Source organism: Pavona decussata, unplaced genomic scaffold, assembly GCF_977016875.1.
Source record: "Pavona decussata unplaced genomic scaffold, jaPavDecu1.1 SCAFFOLD_2, whole genome shotgun sequence".
In the NCBI taxonomy this organism is placed as follows: Eukaryota; Metazoa; Cnidaria; class Anthozoa; order Scleractinia; family Agariciidae; genus Pavona; species Pavona decussata.
In genome coordinates, this window is record NW_028145426.1 from 684668 (window position 1) to 702097 (window position 17430).

Sequence of the window (17430 nt, forward strand, 5' to 3'; positions counted from 1 at the left end):
CAGCGGGCGTTTCAACCTCAGGCGTGCCACTTGAGTATGGTTGGGCTGGCACTCGGTTGAGTCATTCGTTTTTTTCATCGCGAATCCGCATGACTAACTGTCTGGTTATTATGTTTGTCATTCGGTGGTCTATGTGATCTCATTTGTTAGGTCGTTCCGTCTGTTCGTTCCCACCATGCCTCTGTTCAGTTGAGTCATTCTTATTGGTTTTACCGGTGTCTCGGCTTGAATATTTTTCATGGGCATAATCTTGTAAAATTATGTATTAAAACACGAAGAGATATATTTGTGTTTTAATACTTATGGCTGTCATGGTCTGAGAAAGACTTCTCCTTTGTCTATTGTTCTGACCCCGCCGCCGTGAGCAGCTTTGAGCAGGAAAAAAATTCCACCCAGGGGTCCTCTTAATATTGTACGCGAGGTGTCATCGTATGCCTGGAAATGTAACATGAAACAGCCACAGTTTCATCTTGCGCTTTCGAGACAAACTTGTGCCTTGCGACGCGCAGTGTTTTCCGGAGTGGTATTGTATGATTTTCCACGGTCAACTGCCGATTTTGCCATTGGTTTGCCTTCGTTTTCATAACATTTCCCAGCCCAGACTGTCACAAAGGAATGGAATTTTTTTGTATTTATCGATAATTGCGGCGGGCAGCAATTTCATTTATTGAATAACAGCAGACCACTTCCTCTGCTCGGGGATTGACCTTTACACATGCATATTCGACTTGGTAAGTTGTATCTACCATAAAGCCGAGGAAAATAGTTCTTGGGTCATTCGTTTTTATTTTCTTCACCTGGGATTGCGATGCTCAGATAAATCGACGCCAGCTTCGATAAAATAATGTACTTCTGAAATTGAGTTGTATTAGTGTGAATTGACCCAGCTTTGTCTGTCTTTGAATTTGGCTAACAAATTTCCTCTCAGCATTTAACGCAAGTATCATAGGATTGAAATGTCGAAAAGCAACGTATAAGTTTAGGAATTAGAACGATATTTTGGAAGGATGTACCTCTTCAGACCATTGCCGAGAGTCGAAGTCTTGTTGAATCTTTGTTATTATGGCGGGAAACTGATCGAGGTTGGGAAACTCGCGCGTATTCGACATGGATTCACGATCATATAAAAGCAAGGCAAGGCATTGGTGAGTAGTGAAATTTGTAAATAGGCTATATCAATTTTAAGATTCTGTTTTTTGAACTTATTGTATTGCATAGCTATTTATTGACTGCACTGTTTTTATCTACCGCGCGCCACATTAATTCAACCATCACCGCGCGATATTAATCCTGTTCTGCTTTACTTGGGTAGTCAGTTTTTATTGAACTGTTGTTATCTGTCGAGCAGACTGCTTTACTTGGGTAGTCAGTTCTTCCCAGAACTGTTGTTATCTGTTGAGCAAACTGCTTTACTTGGGTAGTCAGTTCTTTATTAAGCTGTTGTTATCTGTCGAGCAGAACATTAACCGGCTAACCTCGCGCTATGAACACTAACTTAGGTTCTGCTTTAGCTTATCGAGCAGAATTCTCTGCTTCCACTAATTAATATCGCAATAACCAATTCTGCTCTACTTGGGTAGTCAGCTTTCTTTTCAGTGAGCTGTTGTTATCTGTCGGGCAGGATATTAATCTAGCTTACTGTAATATTCTGCTTTGTAATATTTTGCTTCTGCATTGCGCATAGCTGCTCTGTCGAGTACAAATGTAGTATACAGTAACACTGCTTTGTAGTCCCAATTCTTTGTAACTCTTTATGAGAGGAATACCAACCTCGCACTCCAGTTTATCAACTATTCCTTTTTTCTTCCATTTTAGGGACGATCGAATGCAACGCGCGGAGACGATCACTTGCTTTGTATCATCAATGTACAATTGTATCACTTTTCTTTCTTTCTTTTTTTCTTGTGGAAAAAATACTCCGAATTTTGTTTAATGTGATCACAACGTTCACAAAAACACAATGTCTAGCGCGGCTTGTGCTACAATAAATATTGTTACATTTTGTGCGGTAAATAAATGTCCTAAACTCTGTGCCGCGATTCTACTGCTTTTGGCATGAATTGTTTGCGTTTGTTCTTTGATTCGATGTTCTTTTAAAATGCTAAATCGCCCAGTTGCCTATTTTGAGTGGTTCATATTATATTAAGTCTGTGCCCTGGAGTTACTATTCGAGCAAAAGAACCATGTCTTACAAAAAGGGTAAGAACCTTCGTTACTGGTTACCGTTCACGTGGATAAAACGAAAGCATTCCTCGCGCGTTCGATCTGCACAAACCACGATGTCTGGGAATCTGTTTCTCTCTGCGTGACTGCTGGAACTCCGCACGTGTGAAAAAAGACCATTCCGACCGTGAATTATAACACGCAAAGGTGCAAAACGGTTTCTCTTGTTGCAGTTAATGATAAGCCACTGGTGATTTCAACTCACCGTAAGCTCATTAGCATACATTTTTTTCTTCACCTAAGCTCATCATCCCCCTCCCCCCGGGCAATAGTGGGGCATTTTCCCACACTGTCCATCCCGGGGGTCGGGCATTAGCCTTCCACCCAAATTACCCCAGGGCATTGGCCATCTCACTTTTTTCACCCTACAGCATTGTCGCTTCCGTTTGACAAATTCATCGGCAAATAGTGTAAGTTTCTTATGGAATACGTCTAGATAGGACATAAAATGGGACACTAGAGCTGTAGAATGACCCATTTTTGCACTAACCACGGGAAACAAGACCCAGCTAGGACTTAATTTGGCCTGAATTAGCTTAGAGTTTACTGAAAGTAAGAGGAGAAACGAAGAAAATAAAACATTTTTGTCATGTTTGAACTACCACCCCGGGGCATTTGAACAACTTTTTTGTCCCGGCGGTGGGGTATTTGGAGGCCCTATGCGCCACCTTGGCACCAGGGGACAAGTAGTAGGTGGGGTATTTGCCAGTTTATTTTCAAAAAATCCTAATTCCCGGGGGTCAGCCCTGGGGGGGGGGGGGGGGGGGAAGATGGGCACTGTTGCATTATTCTTAAAATATTCTTATAATTTCGCAAATTCCAGCCTCGATATTCTTACTTAAACAAATTCTTATCAAAAGAAAAGAGTGTAATGTCTAAAATAATTTTTCCATCTCTTTTTTCAGTATGGGTGATTGTTTTCATTTAATTTACAGTTCTTTTCTCTAAACAATAGAAATGTTTCTCTTGCTCTACTAGAGAGTGAGGCGTTTCTCCATTCCGTTTCCATTCAACGGCGCTCGCAATCATAACTTATCAACAACAACAACAAGCTTTATTTGCATGACTATAACAAATACAGTATTGCAAAAGCTATTCATAGCTAATTATTGATTCGTTAACTAATTCTTAAGATAACTTAAAAACTTATCAGATCCTTTCATTTCATTTGATTATTTCAAGTATTTGACTAACATTGCGTGTTGCACTGATGACAAAGTTCTTCAGCTCCTGGTTCAACTGACTCCTTTTATTTCCTCTTGTTGCACTATTTTCGCAGACATATTTCCGGCTGTCGCTTCTCGGCGGAGAGAAGCGACAGCCGGAAATACGTCTGCGTATGAGAGGCTGGACTCAACTGAGTTGCCAGCATTGTACTCCGTTAATGTTTAAACATCAACCTCAATTAATTCACATGTCATTAGTATCAAATCACGTTATTGTTGTCACACTAGTATAACGCGCTCACGAAGCCATGAATCACCGTCGATCTGCGATGTTCTTTGCCTTCTACTTCTTCTTGCTTAACATGATAACTGTTCACGATATGCAAAGAGCTGCTCTTCTGGCGAGCCTAATACAAACACGAGCACTTCAACTTCAACTCACTCTCATCTGGAATCAACATCGAAGGCAAAGAAGGCGAAAATCTCGTGGCCGTCGAATTCTTCGTTCCTGGGTTTTGCCAAGACCCCATCAGTCCTGGTTCGACATACACTACTTTGATCAAACAATTCCTGACGATTATTTTCGGCGACAGCTCTGTATAAGCAGAAACACTTTCACAATGCTTTTAAACATACTTCGTCCACGACTCACGAGACAGAATACTTACATGCGTGATTGCGTTACCCCAGAGAAAATCTTAGCGATTGGATTGTACCGCTTGGCCCATGGTATCTCGTATGTGACAACAAGTTTCAAGTTCAACGTGGGAAAAACTACCGTGTACGAGGCAGTTCAAGATGTTGTCGACGCCTTATGTGGAATAAAAGAAGAATACATCAAGTTTCCGTCGACTAACCAAGAAATATTTGCTACTCGACAAACTTTTGAAGGATTCACAAATCTTCCAAACATCGTAGGAGCGATTGATGTTACTCATATCCAGATTAAAAACCCCACTGAGACTGGAGCAGATTATTTCAGTCGATTAGATCAGCATGACGTTGTTGTTCAAGCTGTAGCGGACGGAGAAAAGCGATTCCTTGACGTTGCTACAGGATTTCCCGGTAGCATGCCTGAATCAAGAGTCCTAACAAACAGCTCTTTATACCAGCGAATAATGGGTGGTGAGTTGCTAACTGAACAGTCTGTAAAGTTTGGGGGAAGAGATGTCAGACCTGTGTTAGTGGGCAGCAGTGCTTACCCTCTCTTTCCCTGGCTGCTAAAACCTTACCACGTGTCCACGAATGACCCATTGGAGATCAATTTTAACAAGCAACTTTCTAGTGCCCGGGAATTAATCGAGTGTGCGTTTGGTGTACTGAAAGGGCGTTGGCAAATTCTCCAGAAACGACTTGATAGCAGTTTTGCTTTTACTAATCACGTTATCACCGCCTGCTGTGTTCTTCACAATTTTTGCATAAACGCTGGAGATGTGTGGAATAAACTTGACCGTGACAATGACAGTGCGTTGCCCGTTCGAGATCAGAACAGTCATGGTGAGGACTTGAGGGACTTCTTGAAGGAACAGTTGTGGAATGTATAGCTCCCCGCCACGGTTCCAAATTCATCAAGTGTTCAATTGTTTGATATAGAAGTCTTATGTGATAACCATTTTACCGCGTACATTTGTTAACTGAATGGAGTAATTGTTCAAGAATCATGGCGGTACCATATAGGATATTTTATTCGGCCGAAAAATATGATAGGAATTGCTATTTTTACTCTAAGCGGAGTATAGGGTGCCAACCGTAGCCCACCAACTAACTGTGTTCTTTGCCATCCCCCGGACATCAGTTCATGACAGGTTATTCCTTCATAATTCATCTAGAAGGTACGTCTCTAGGACTGTTTTGGGCATCCTCTTCTCCTGCATGGAACCCTGAGGGTTCCATTCAAAGTAAGTCTGTGCATGTTTACGAAGAGTGTGTCCAATCCACTTCCACTTCCTCCTCCTGATAGTCCCTTCTATACAAATTTGACCCGTCCTCTGCTAGAGCCGTCTTCGTTTGAGATAGTCTAGCCATCTAATCTTCAGGATCTTGCTTAAGAACCTGTTAATACAAACTTCTTAAAACAGTGATTTCGTTCACCTCTGCATGTTTCCCGAACCATACAAGAGATACTACATCTGTATTAAAGATTTGCCAGCCAACCTTTTTATTACCGGCCAGGGGATAAAAAAGGATAGTGAATTTGGGCCACCCCGAGAAAATATGATCCTGGCATGATAGAATTCTCTCCGGTCATCTCAGTCCCAAGCCGTGAATGACATGTGTGTAGATGGCAAGCATCACTCGCTCTATTTTTTCCTGTCTCAGTGTTCTACAGTCAACTCTCGCCTTGCGGACACCTCGCTATTACGGACACCCTGGTAATATGGACAGCAAATTCCCCGGGCAAAAATAAATTACAGACGTTTTACTGAAATACATTCCTGCTTTTACGGCGGACTCTTGCTATTAAGGGCACTAACTTGCAGTCCCGAAGGTGACCGCAATAAAGGGAGTTAACTGTACTAAGAAAAAGAAGAGGAGAGAGAGAGGACTGGATGCATGTAAGATCGTCTTTCCTTTCTAAGGAGCCTAAGAAGGAGGCTAATGTGTGTTATTTTGGTCAGTAATGCCTCTACCTGTCTAACAATATGGCTGAAAGAATCAGCCGAGTTACAGGCATAGAGTCATATCATTGTGGAAAGCACTGAACCTACATATTTGAAACTTAGATGCTAGCAGATCCTGTGTATTTCTGCAGCATTTTCCTTTGCGGTTCCTTGTATTTTATTCTTTTCTTTTCTTCGTTAAAACAACATTCGTAAGATATTCTTCAATGAAATAAGCCAGTGAATAAGTATCACCATTTTGGTGAGTTAAAACGATTTCTAAAATTTTTTTTCGTCTCAACAGTTGTCTGTGGATCCGATCTACTGCTGTTTTTGTTAAGATTCAATATGTGTAGTAGACAATCGATGATACATGTAATTTACATGTATTTAGAATTTGTTTTCGTTTAGAACTTTATAGGTACTGCCATGTATAAATATGGAAATACACACTGAAAATGCGTAGCTATTCAAAATTTTTGTTTAACAACGCGTGTGTGATTCCAATATTAATAAGGTATATTATACAGTTAACATCCTTCGGGACCGCGAGTTAGGGCCTCTTCATATGATCCCGGTTGACCGGGCTAGCCCGCTTACCGAGATCTCGCCTCATTCCTATTTCTTTTGTAAAAAAAAAATTCGATGTGTTCATATGAGAAGGCGGGCCAGCCCGGTTACCGAGATCTCGGGAGTCCGGGACGAAAATTTTCTCATATGAACACGGTATCCCGGTTACCGGGATGAAGTCTATAACCAAACATTCGCTTCTTAGAACGGATATATTTGATTATTACGGCTCATTTCTGAGATGTTCTAGTTCAAAATAATTCCATTTCGTAGTAGAGATAAAGATATAATACTTTTGAGGTTTGTATAACCGATAAAAATGAAAAATTCTTGCCGGGCTTGTTCGGTAAATGTCACGCTCGATTGACCGCGTCACCACTTTTCATCTCGGTAACCGGGATGAAATTTCCCATGTGAACGGACTGCAAAATTCCTCCCGCTTACCGAGCCATCCCGGTAACCGGGATCATATGAAGAGGCCCTTATTAATGTCCTTAATAGCGCGAGTCCGTAATAGCAACAGCAGGATTTTATTTCAGTCAAATGTCTGTAATTTATTTTTGCCGGGAATGTAGCTGCTGTCCGCATTATCGGGGTATCCGTTCACTGTACGTATTAGATTTATTTGGAAAAACCTCTAGCATTCATTCATACAATACACTGAACGTTTGTGCTAAAAGCTGACTGGAGAGAGTCTCGTCTTTTCTCTGTTTTCTAAAATTTGTTAGATCTACTTGTTACTCTAATAACTATTTTTTGTAATCCTCCTTAACTGTCAGTTTTACTTCATTTCGTTTTGCATACTACAAAAATATATATATATATACATTTTTTTTCCATTTGATGTATGGCTGTCCTGCCTAGATTAGCAACTGCTACCTGTGGGACAGTCCTCTGAAAGTATTAATAACTTCAAAGTTCCGACTGAAATAAAGAGTTCAAGCTGAAGTTGTTGTTGTATTGTTGCTCTCCCTTTAATCAAAAACTTTTCAACGATGTAATTAGCAAGTGCTCATTTTAATAATAACATTTTTCCATTTGCAGCATAATCTAAAATCTGGACTGGACTCTGGACTCTGGACTCTGAGATATACATATGATCTAAACAACCTCAGGAAACCTTCGGAAATCTTCGGCAAACTTCGGAAAATGGTCAAAAACGTTCGTATAGAACTTTATTCGTTTTTATTACATGTCTGTTACAGATTGTATCTCGTAAGAGTAATATTGATGATTTGAAAGTTCTCAGAATTGCACTTACTAGAAGGTCGTGCGATTATTTATTTATAGTACAACCAACAAAATAAAATAAAAAAAAATAAAAATCTGGTGATTTTCTGAAGATTTGCGAGTATTTCCCGAAGACCGTCTTAAGGTCATACGAACATTTTTTACAATTTCTGAAGTTAACCGAAGATTGCCGAAGGTTTCCGAAGATGTTTCGATTATATGTATTTCTCAGAGTTCAGAGTCCAGTCCAGAATCCAGTCCTGATTTTACACTTTGCTTGGACGGAATATTACAATTAAAAAATACGTTGACCTGATCTGACGGCATCTTTTGTTTGCCTCAAATGACTTTATGACAATAGATTTGGATATTAATTAAGTGCTCCTATGGCACGTCACTGCGGCATCACTGGGTGTCAGAACGTTGAACAGCAACCAAAGAAATATTTTCGATATTCTCAGACGATGGCTGCACCGCGGATTGTGCTCATCTCGGGCTGTTCCACTGGCATCGGTTTTTACACTGCACTGTTGTTAGCGAAAGATGCTCAGAAAAGCTATAGAGTCTACGCTACCATGAGAAACCTCGATAAGAGGACGGCGCTGGAAGAGCAGGGAAAGGACCAGCTGGGTGATACACTCATCATCAAACGAATGGATGTTAGTTCGGATGAATCTGTCGACAGCCTTGTGCAAGAGATTTTTACGAAAGAAGGGAAAATTGATGTTCTGAGTAAGTAACTTAATTCTAATTTTAAATCTGTTTATTTCAGTGCTCATATTTTATAATATGCCCGGCGGCCAGGGAGAATATTGCCGTTGTTCGACTCCTCTCTTCAATTACTGCAGGACTCACTGCTGATTCTTTCCTACGCGAGTTCTATATTCGTTTCCTAGCATTGGTTTACATTGTAGAGGTGTAAAATAATATATCTTTCTAGTACTTGTCAAACCGACACGAATTGTACAGGTTTTAGTCCTTTCTCGTTGGCCGCCCACACTAAGAAATAATTATTCGATTCACAAGTTTTCCTCCCTTCCCACTCCCCCAGGGGGGAATTGGTATTCTATACGAGACCCTTGGTGGAGGTGCGCTTTTATTTTCAACCTCGCGATGTACAAAAGGGAAGCAAACTAGGCTCATTTTGAAGTGTGATGAGAAACGGATGCAATATGTAAGGGTTTGAAATTCTGCGCGTAGTAGCCTCTTCATATGAAACTCTTTGTGTTTGTCCCTGTTTGTGTGACAGATCTTGAATTTTATTCTGTCTCGTGTGATTGCAGAAGACTATACTTTTGGTATTCTATTTAGAGTGAAGTATTGTAAGGAATATTAGCATTCTTACAATTACTTTGAACTTAAATTAAAAGTTTAAAATAAACGTGAATGTACCTCAGTCCTTGTGTTTAGCCGGCTTGTGCCGGGTTCCGATAGGCAAACCTTGAAAATGTCTTGATGAATTTTAGTACTAAAAAGAGAGTAGAATGCGAGTAAGAAAAAAAAAGAAGAATTATCGGCAGCTCGAGCATGATTCAAGTTTTGATCAGGAACGGACCGGCTCTGCGTTACAAGTAACTCAAGTAACTCAAGTTACTGTGTTCTTTTTTTGTTAATATAATTCAAAATACGATAGGCAATCCTTATATCCAGATTAAAAACTCTTGACCCTTCCCTTCTCGCTGGCATAATTCCAGTGTCCCCCAGAGGCTGCGTTCCTTTTGGCGTAAAACGCGCGCGGGTTCTGGGGTCCAGATTTGTGACCCAATCTTTAATTTTGTGCTGGGAACTCTACTCTGGGTTGACCTGGCGCAGTAAAATTCCATCAGCACTGTATAGCTTTCTTGCTTCTCTTTTTAGTTAACAACGCCGGCATTGGTTGCGTGACAGTGCTGGAATGCATGACCATGGAGCAAATCAAACAGATGTTTGATGTGAATTTCTTTGGTGCCGTTCGTTTAATCAAGGCTGTACTCCCCAGCATGAAAGCGAGGCAGGATGGCTACATTGTTAACGTGAGCAGTGTATTTGGAGTCACGGGGGGTCCGTTCAATGACATGTACACTGCAGCTAAGTTTGCTATGGGAGGGGTGACTGAGTCTCTAGCTCCAGTATTGAAACAGTTCAATGTCAAGTAAGTCTGATCTGCTTGTTTAACTATGGGTGACAGCGCTGGTGTAGTTGTGTAGATTGTTTAAATTTAGCGAAAATATCCGCAATGGCCGAGTATCAGAGTACTAAAATATATGCAGCTCTGGACAGCATCTTGCAGCAGTTCAATGTTTTAACATTAAGCGTCAGTACCTCTGACCAGTGTTGAGGTCTGACCGTTGTTGAGGTCTGACCGATGGTGAGGTCTGACCGGTGTTTAGGTCTGACCGGTGTTGAGGTCTGAGCGATGTTGAGGTCTGACCGATGTTGGGGTCTAACCAGTGTTGAGGTCTGACCGGTGTTGAGGTCTGACCGTTGTTGAGGGCTGACCAGTGTTGAGGTCTGACCGGTATTGAGGTCTGAGCGATGTTGTGGTCTGACCGATGTTGAGTTCTGACCGGTGTTGAGGTCTGACCGATGTTGAGGTCTAACCAGTGTTGAGGTCTGACCGGTGTTGAGGTCTGAGCGATGTTGAGGTCTGACCAGTGTTGAGGTCTGACCGGTGTTGAGGTCTGACCGATGTTGAGGTCTGACCGATGTAAGGTCTGACTGGTGCTGAGGTCGTTTAACGCACATTAGTAGAGTGGCTGGGTGAAATCATAAACTGGTGTATCTACAGCTCACTTCCAATCGCAGTAATAATCATAAAGCGTATTGAACATTTATAGGGAATTTCTGCTTTCCAAAATCCATTCCTTTTCAGTTATTAATGATCATTGCATTCTTTACAGGATTTCATTGGTCGAACCTGGCCCAGTTGTTACTTCCTTCATAAGTAACTTGAAAGACATGGCAAATCAAGTGGACCTCACAACCGCTGACCAAAAGTCCCTCCAGCTCATGCAGTCCGTAATAGCCCGGATGACTGACTGGACCGCGAACGTTGGACAAAAATCCGAAGAGATCGCCGAGACGATTAAAGAAATTCTAACTACGGAGCAACCTCACATTAGGTACCTGACCAACAAATATTATGGGATAGAAGAAGTCGATTCGAAATTATGTGATCGAACAGGAGACAAGCTTGAGGAGGTATTAGAGAAACTATATTTCGCAAAGCTGTAACATACTGGACCTCCCTATAAAGAACAAATGTTATTCATGCAAGCGATAAATATTGTACATTACGCGAAGAAACCTCTTACCCAACTGTAACAGCGACAAATTTAAGGAGGAGTTGAGGAAGTTATCCTTTCAAATTGGTAACACAAAACTGCAGAAGATGTCAAACCAACAAATGCCATTGTGTGGCCAGCTAGTCAGGGTATCGAATTGCAAATTACCTGATCAAACAAGTGACAAACTAGTGGAGGTTTTACAACAATGATTCTCTTGACAAAACAAAAACTGTGATATTTTTACCTGTGCTTGATTTGAAACTTGCCGAATATAATTTAAACAGTGACAAAGAACTCGGTGTTTAAATAATGATGTGATTTCAGCATCTGCTTGTGCTCGTTAATGTCCTTGAACAGCTTTTTGAAGACAAATTGAAATGCTTAGAAGGAAAGTTGACCAACCCAGAAAACTGCGAATTGCCCCTGGTAAATGAAGAACAACACATCAAAATGTGTTTCTCGAACCAGGCGAACATTTGAAGAAATACAAAATATTGTTTGGTAGGGGTGAATTTTTGTTGCAATTTTCAGTTGTTCTTTTTTCATTATTTATTTTTTTATTTATTTATTTATTTATTTATTTATTTAATTATTTATTTATTTTGGGATGGCCCACTTTGCTTCTGGCTCCCTCAATTTATGTCAGTCATTTGGGCGAGTATCTGGCAACCGACTATAGGCTTAGTATCGGCAAATTGGCGACTAAGTATGGACAAAGTGTCGCAGTCAAGTATCGGTGCACTATCTACCGATATGGCGTTGATATATCGGTCAACTTCCGACCTATACTCTCGACCGACATGTCGAGCAATGCTCAAGAACTGTCGCCAAAGTGTCGACCGAGTGTCGCGTATCAGTCGACATTCCGTCGACACTTGGCCGACAATCGACCGACTTCGGTTCGGGTAGATGCGCCAACCGACATGTCGACCAAATGTTGTGGAGTTAATGTAAGGGTGTATTTTCGACTGTTATTTTAGAATACAGTTGACATTCCTTTCCTTTCGGTAATTTTGAGAGAGAGTGTCCAGATCACTTGACAATTCCTGTTGTTCCAAGATGAGAGTTAACAGCTGTGTTGTGGCCAGCTTTGCCTACTTCCTTTAACCTTGGCTTGGGCCTACTCGAAGGTTTTTTTTTTTTTTTTTTTTTTTTTTTTTTTTTTTTAATGAAGAAGAACTTTATTTCACTACATAAATACTTATTACACTTTTCAAATAGTTAAAGAAAAGAAAAAAAGTAATACAACAACTACAATGCTACTATTATTACAAAGTTGTGATAATATATTACCGTATTACAATTCTTAGCCTGCGAGCAAGCTCTCTAGCTTGGGGGTGGGGGGCTTGCTCGCAGGCTACACTATTCTATATGACAGAAGTTTATTTTAAACGCAGATACTAAACACACGTACACACAAAACCAAACTGCATAAGCCGTTGCATTAGCGCGGCAGCTATTACTTAAGAAATTAGCTGAAGCTAATGTAGGTAAAAGAAGGAGCATATTGTTTTTCGACAGCTAAAATTAACTTTGAAATTTTTCAATGCGGTATTTAAATTTAATTTTTTTTACAAAGTCGGAGAGAAGCAATGCTTCTTCGTTAAGTTTCCTGGTGTATATATGTCGCTTGATGAATAAGAGTGTGTAATTAAATTTCTTTAATAATGGCATGGAGTTATTAAAGATTCCAAATAAGAGTTCTTCTTTGTTTGGAGTAAAGTTTGTGTTATTGTTATCATTAAACCAAGACAAACAAGTTCTAGTGAAGCGCTGAGTGAAGTGGCATTCAAGGAAAGTATGGTCAATAGAGTCCTGATCCCCGCAGTAAATACATTCATTATCTGTTACAATTCCGAATTTGTGAAGTTCTTTCTTCGTAACGATAATTCTGTGTATAAACTTGAAGTGAAATTCTTTCATTTTATTTTCCTTGCTGATATCCCGAACGGAACTGAAAATGTCACTCCATTTTTCTTCATCTAAATTGAGAGTAGTGTCCCAACGTTGGGGACCAGAATGCTTGTCGTTATACGTTTTATTAATTATGAGCCAATAGAAATCTTTCGCCTTCGCTTCCATAAGGTTGATTCGTACCTCATTTCCAAGATGAAAAGAAGTTACATCGTTGATATGAGCCAAGGCGGAATATTGCATTGATATTGATTTTGAGACCAGGTGTTTTGGTATAGCGTTAACGACCTGATAGAATTGGAGAAAGTTAGTGTTAGTTAAGCCATATTTCCTTCGAAAGTCATTGAAAGATAAGAAACTACCATCGCTTCTCAGTAGGTCTTTGATTTCTCGTACTCCTTTCAAGAACCACTCTTTAATAAAAAAGGGTTCACCACCAATTAGGATATCCTTGTTGTTGAACAAAATTGTGTCATGAAAGTCCCTGGTAGAATAAAGAGTTCTTAGCTCCCTAAAAAACTCGAGCATTTCTCTGTAGAACCTTGGTAGATCGAGTAAATACTTGACATTGTAATTGCAGTTAAGAAGGAATCTCAGACCTCCTCTCTTTCTAAAACAATAGTCTGGTAACGTCTTCCAATTCTGATTTTGACAGTTTAAAAGCCTAGGAATCCAAGCTAAACGTAACGATTTTATCATTGTCTCAACATCAACCATACGTAGTCCACCTTTGACATATTCCTGGTAAAGTCCAGCTCTTCTAATTTTGTCACGCTTATTTTTCCATAAGAACCAGAAAAGGCGTCTTTTAACATTATCTATGACATCGTTTGGAACGTCTATATTGGATATAGAGTAAACAAGAGACGAGATCCCTAGTGCTTTAATTATTAGAACCCTTCCAAACAGTGATAAGTCTCTGGATCTCCAAATATCAAGATTCGTTTGGAGTTTTTGGATTTTAATTTTAAAATTTAGTTCATCATTACCTTTAGAATCATACGATAAATATATTCCAAGGAATCTGGTCGGGCAATGAACCCACTTAAGACTTAATGGTTTATTACGATTATTAGCCCACTTGCCTAACCACATAGCCTTTGTTTTTTCAATGTTTAAACGTAAGCCAGATATTTTCCCAAATTCTCCAAAAATAATCAATGCCTCCTCAACCGAACCCACGTCTGCACAGAAAAGATTAGTGTCGTCTGCAAACTGGCTCAATTTAACTTCGTGATTACAGAGGTTGATGCCTTTCACATTGTCAGACTGCCTAATTTTGTTGGACATTAGTTCTGCCGTCAGAATAAAGAGAAAAGGAGATAAAGGGCAGCCTTGCCTCACACCCACGGAGGGTTTAAAATCCAGTTAGTAGCGAAACCATTGTTTAGGATTGCGCTTTCAATGTCTTTGTAGAAGACCTCTACCCACCTCCTTAAGTTTGTCCCAAAGTTATAAATCCTGAGAGTATGTTGTATCAGTGACCATTCTAAAGTATCAAAGGCTTTGCGAAAGTCTAATGAAAGGAGAATCCCTGTAGTTTGATCCCTTTTTGTTTGTTCCATTAAATCACTAATAAGTCTTATATTCTCTCCGATGTATCAACCTTTTACAAACCCTGTTTGGTCCGAGTGTATCAACTTAGGTAATAAAGGTTCAATTCTCTTAGCTATAGCCTTTGCTGCTACTTTATAATCCACATTTAAGAGGGTGATTGGTCTCCAATTTTTAAGATTTGCCAAGGATTCATCCTCTTTTGGAATTAAGGTTATCACACCTCTACGCTGGGAAATGGATAATTGACCTTTCTCATGAGCAGTGTTCAAAGAATCCACCAGATCGTTTCCTAGGATATCAAAAAAGCATCTGTAAAATTCGACTGTAAATCCATCTTCACCAGGCGATTTTCTGTTGCTAAAGGACTTTAATGTATCTTTACATTCTTCAAATGTTAGGATTCCTTCCAGTTCATCTCGTTCATCATTCAGTAATTGAGGTGTCGTTAAATTTTGAGTGAAGTGATCGAACTCAGACTGCGCTCCCGATATCTTTGATGTGTAAAGGTCTCTGTAGAAATCTTCTATTGCCGACAAAATCTCTTTGTCGTTGTATATAAATTCTCCGTTTTCCAATTCAAGCTCGGAGATTGTCTTATTGTTATAATTTGTTTTCTCCAGATTGAAGAAATAAGAAGTCGGACGTTCTCCTTTTTCTAACCACCGGCATTTGGACCGAAACATTGCCGCTTTACCTTTGTTTTCGTATATCGTTTGGAATCCTTTTTTAAGTCCTCATATATTTTTAATTCACTATCTATGTTTTGTAGGTCATTGCTTTGGCAAATTTTCACGTCTAAATCATCTAATAGTTTCGTTACTTCAGATTCTCGCTTATTTATTAATTTACACTTTCCTTTTGTGAACGCAATGGTAACCGATCTGATCTCCATTTTTAACAGTTCCCAGAATAACCGTTTGTCTTCCACGTTTTTAAGTTTCTCTCGTAACTTCGGGTATATCTTCCGTATGTTTTCAACATATTCCTTGTCGTCCAGCAGTGTGTTATTAAATTTCCAAAACCCCGGCCCCCTCGAGGTGTTTTTTGGCAGATCTAGTGACATGTAGACTGTTTTGTGATCTGGAGCGATTGAAGCCTGGATGTCTACTGTTTTAACATACTTTTTCAGCTCTTTCGATACTAAAAAGAAATCAATCCTTGATTTTACATTCAAAGCTTTTGATGTATAAGAAAATTTGTTTGTGTTGGGGTATCGTTCCCTTTGAATATCAATGAGATCAAACATATCCATTGTTATTAAAATTGCATTTCTAAAGTTCGTAGCTTTCCATGCCAATCCACCTTTTTTGTCTTTTTTTGTCAAGGTACAGTTCCAGTCTCCCCCTATAATTAGCGTTGTAAGTTCTGATTTGTCGATCAAACAATTATTAAGCTCTTGTATAAATTGCAATTGCTCGTTTGGATTGTTTGGGGCATAAATGTTACACAATGACAGCCTAAAACATGTGAAGCTCACTGTAATTAAGGCTATTCTACCATGGGTGTCAGAAAAAGAAAACTCTATTTTTGTATTCACTGATGGGTTAATCAAAATGCACACTCCTTTGCTATGACGACTCCCATGAGAAAAAACAATTTGCCCTCCCCATTCATTTTTCCAAACAGATTCATCGTTAATCTCTGAATAGGTTTCTTGTAAAAAATTGAAAGAGGCTCCCTGATCTTTTAAATAAGAGAATATGCTCCTTCTCTTTGTTGGGTCCCTAAGACCACGAACATTGAGCGACAAACATTTGCATTTTTTCATGCTCAATCGGATTCATAAATACCAAAGCTGCAGCAATGAATAAAAAATAAAAAATAAAAATTTCGATTTACGACCACTGACCTTAGGAAAACAAACAAATAGAAAAAAAAAAAAAAGATACTCAATTCTAATTAGGAGTGTCCCTCTGCGTCCTTATAGCAAGATCTTCCCTCCATAAAACTTAAAGATTATCCAAGTCCTCTACACAGTAAATTCTTACCTGTGCTCCTGAGGGTGACGTTTTTACAAATACCTTTCCGTCCATAGTCCACACACTAAGTAATAGTCCCTCCTTTCTCATGTAATTAGCTCTCTTCACGATACTTCGACGATATGCTGTAAGATTTTCATTTAGAAAAAGACGATTCTCTCCGCCGATTGAGGAGGCGTAACTCGTTGTTGGAAAGAGATCAGATACTTTCAGATTCTTTAACTTAACACGCTCTTTGTATAAATTAGATTTCACCTTGTGGCTGACGAATTTAGCGATTATTGGAGAGTTACGAGCCTTTAGCTTGTGCGAAATCTCGATGTCCTCCGCTTTAATCGGCTTCTCCTAGCTTTAAAAAATACCTCTTCGGTGCTGGTATAAGCATTCGCAGGAACTCCATGAATTTCAAGCGAGTTTTTTCTTGTATATTGTTCTAGGTCATCCAGTTCTTCGCTTAATCGTTTCGACTCTTCGATTTCATCTTTCAGCTTTTTCTTCGTGGCATCAAGTTCTTTTTTAAGCGCTAGATTTGCATTCATGGAAGCTTCAAGTGTAGATTTCATCTTCTCCAAATCCCGTTTCTGCGATTGAAAAGCCGCCTTAAATTGGGCGATTTCTTCTTTCAGGTCCTCGAAGGTTGAAATCAAGGCAAACACTTAACCAATTTTATCCGAACCTGATTGGTTTCCCTTGTTATCTATTTCCTTAGAACAGTTGTGTTGTTCTTCCCTGTTGGTGTATTTTGGCAAAACTGATTCTTATTTCTGGTAGGGACCATCTGGCCTTGCTTGATATTACAGTTGTAAATATGTTTACTATAAAGTAAGGCGTGATTTGAGGGCCGGATACTTTTAGAGTCATTGTAGAATAGATGTAGAGAAGAACCAGCTTCTTGAGAATTAAGCCGAGACCTACAAAGATTCCT

The 17430-nt window shown here is 39.6% G+C and overlaps 2 protein-coding genes and 1 long non-coding RNA gene across 3 annotated transcripts in view; all 3 read left to right on the forward strand.

Annotated features, from left to right (window-relative positions):
- The first annotated feature begins 725 nt into the window (after window positions 1–725).
- Window positions 726–17430, forward strand: part of LOC146489867 (uncharacterized) — a 127618-nt gene continuing 110913 nt past the window's right edge. The window contains exons 1-2 of the long non-coding RNA XR_014866852.1: window positions 726–1145; window positions 1816–2764. This is a non-coding gene — a long non-coding RNA (uncharacterized LOC146489867). The remainder of the gene's footprint in view (window positions 1146–1815; window positions 2765–17430) is intronic.
- Window positions 3496–7716, forward strand: LOC146489868 (uncharacterized). The gene has a single exon (XM_085088304.1). It carries the CDS (start codon window positions 3698–3700, stop codon window positions 4931–4933), a length of 1236 nt encoding a protein of 411 aa, XP_084944430.1. The 5' UTR covers window positions 3496–3697; the 3' UTR covers window positions 4934–7716.
- On the forward strand, window positions 8251–12328 carry LOC146489869 (retinol dehydrogenase 8-like). Its single transcript, XM_085118137.1, has 3 exons — window positions 8251–8521; window positions 9647–9920; window positions 10669–12328. Exons 1-3 carry the CDS (start codon window positions 8254–8256, stop codon window positions 11000–11002), a joined length of 876 nt encoding a protein of 291 aa, XP_084974263.1. The 5' UTR covers window positions 8251–8253; the 3' UTR covers window positions 11003–12328.

Bases quoted from the DNA above. Each gene is read 5' to 3' on its own strand.
- LOC146489869 (XM_085118137.1), top strand. From the start codon at position 8,254: ATGGCTGCACCGCGGATTGTGCTCATCTCGGGCTGTTCCACTGGCATC. The intron at 8,522-9,646 runs GTAAGTAACTTA...TTCTCTTTTTAG, and splicing joins AGGGAAAATTGATGTTCTGA to TTAACAACGCCGGCATTGGT. The intron at 9,921-10,668 runs GTAAGTCTGATC...CATTCTTTACAG, and splicing joins TTGAAACAGTTCAATGTCAA to GATTTCATTGGTCGAACCTG.
- LOC146489868 (XM_085088304.1), top strand. From the start codon at position 3,698: ATGAATCACCGTCGATCTGCGATGTTCTTTGCCTTCTACTTCTTCTTG.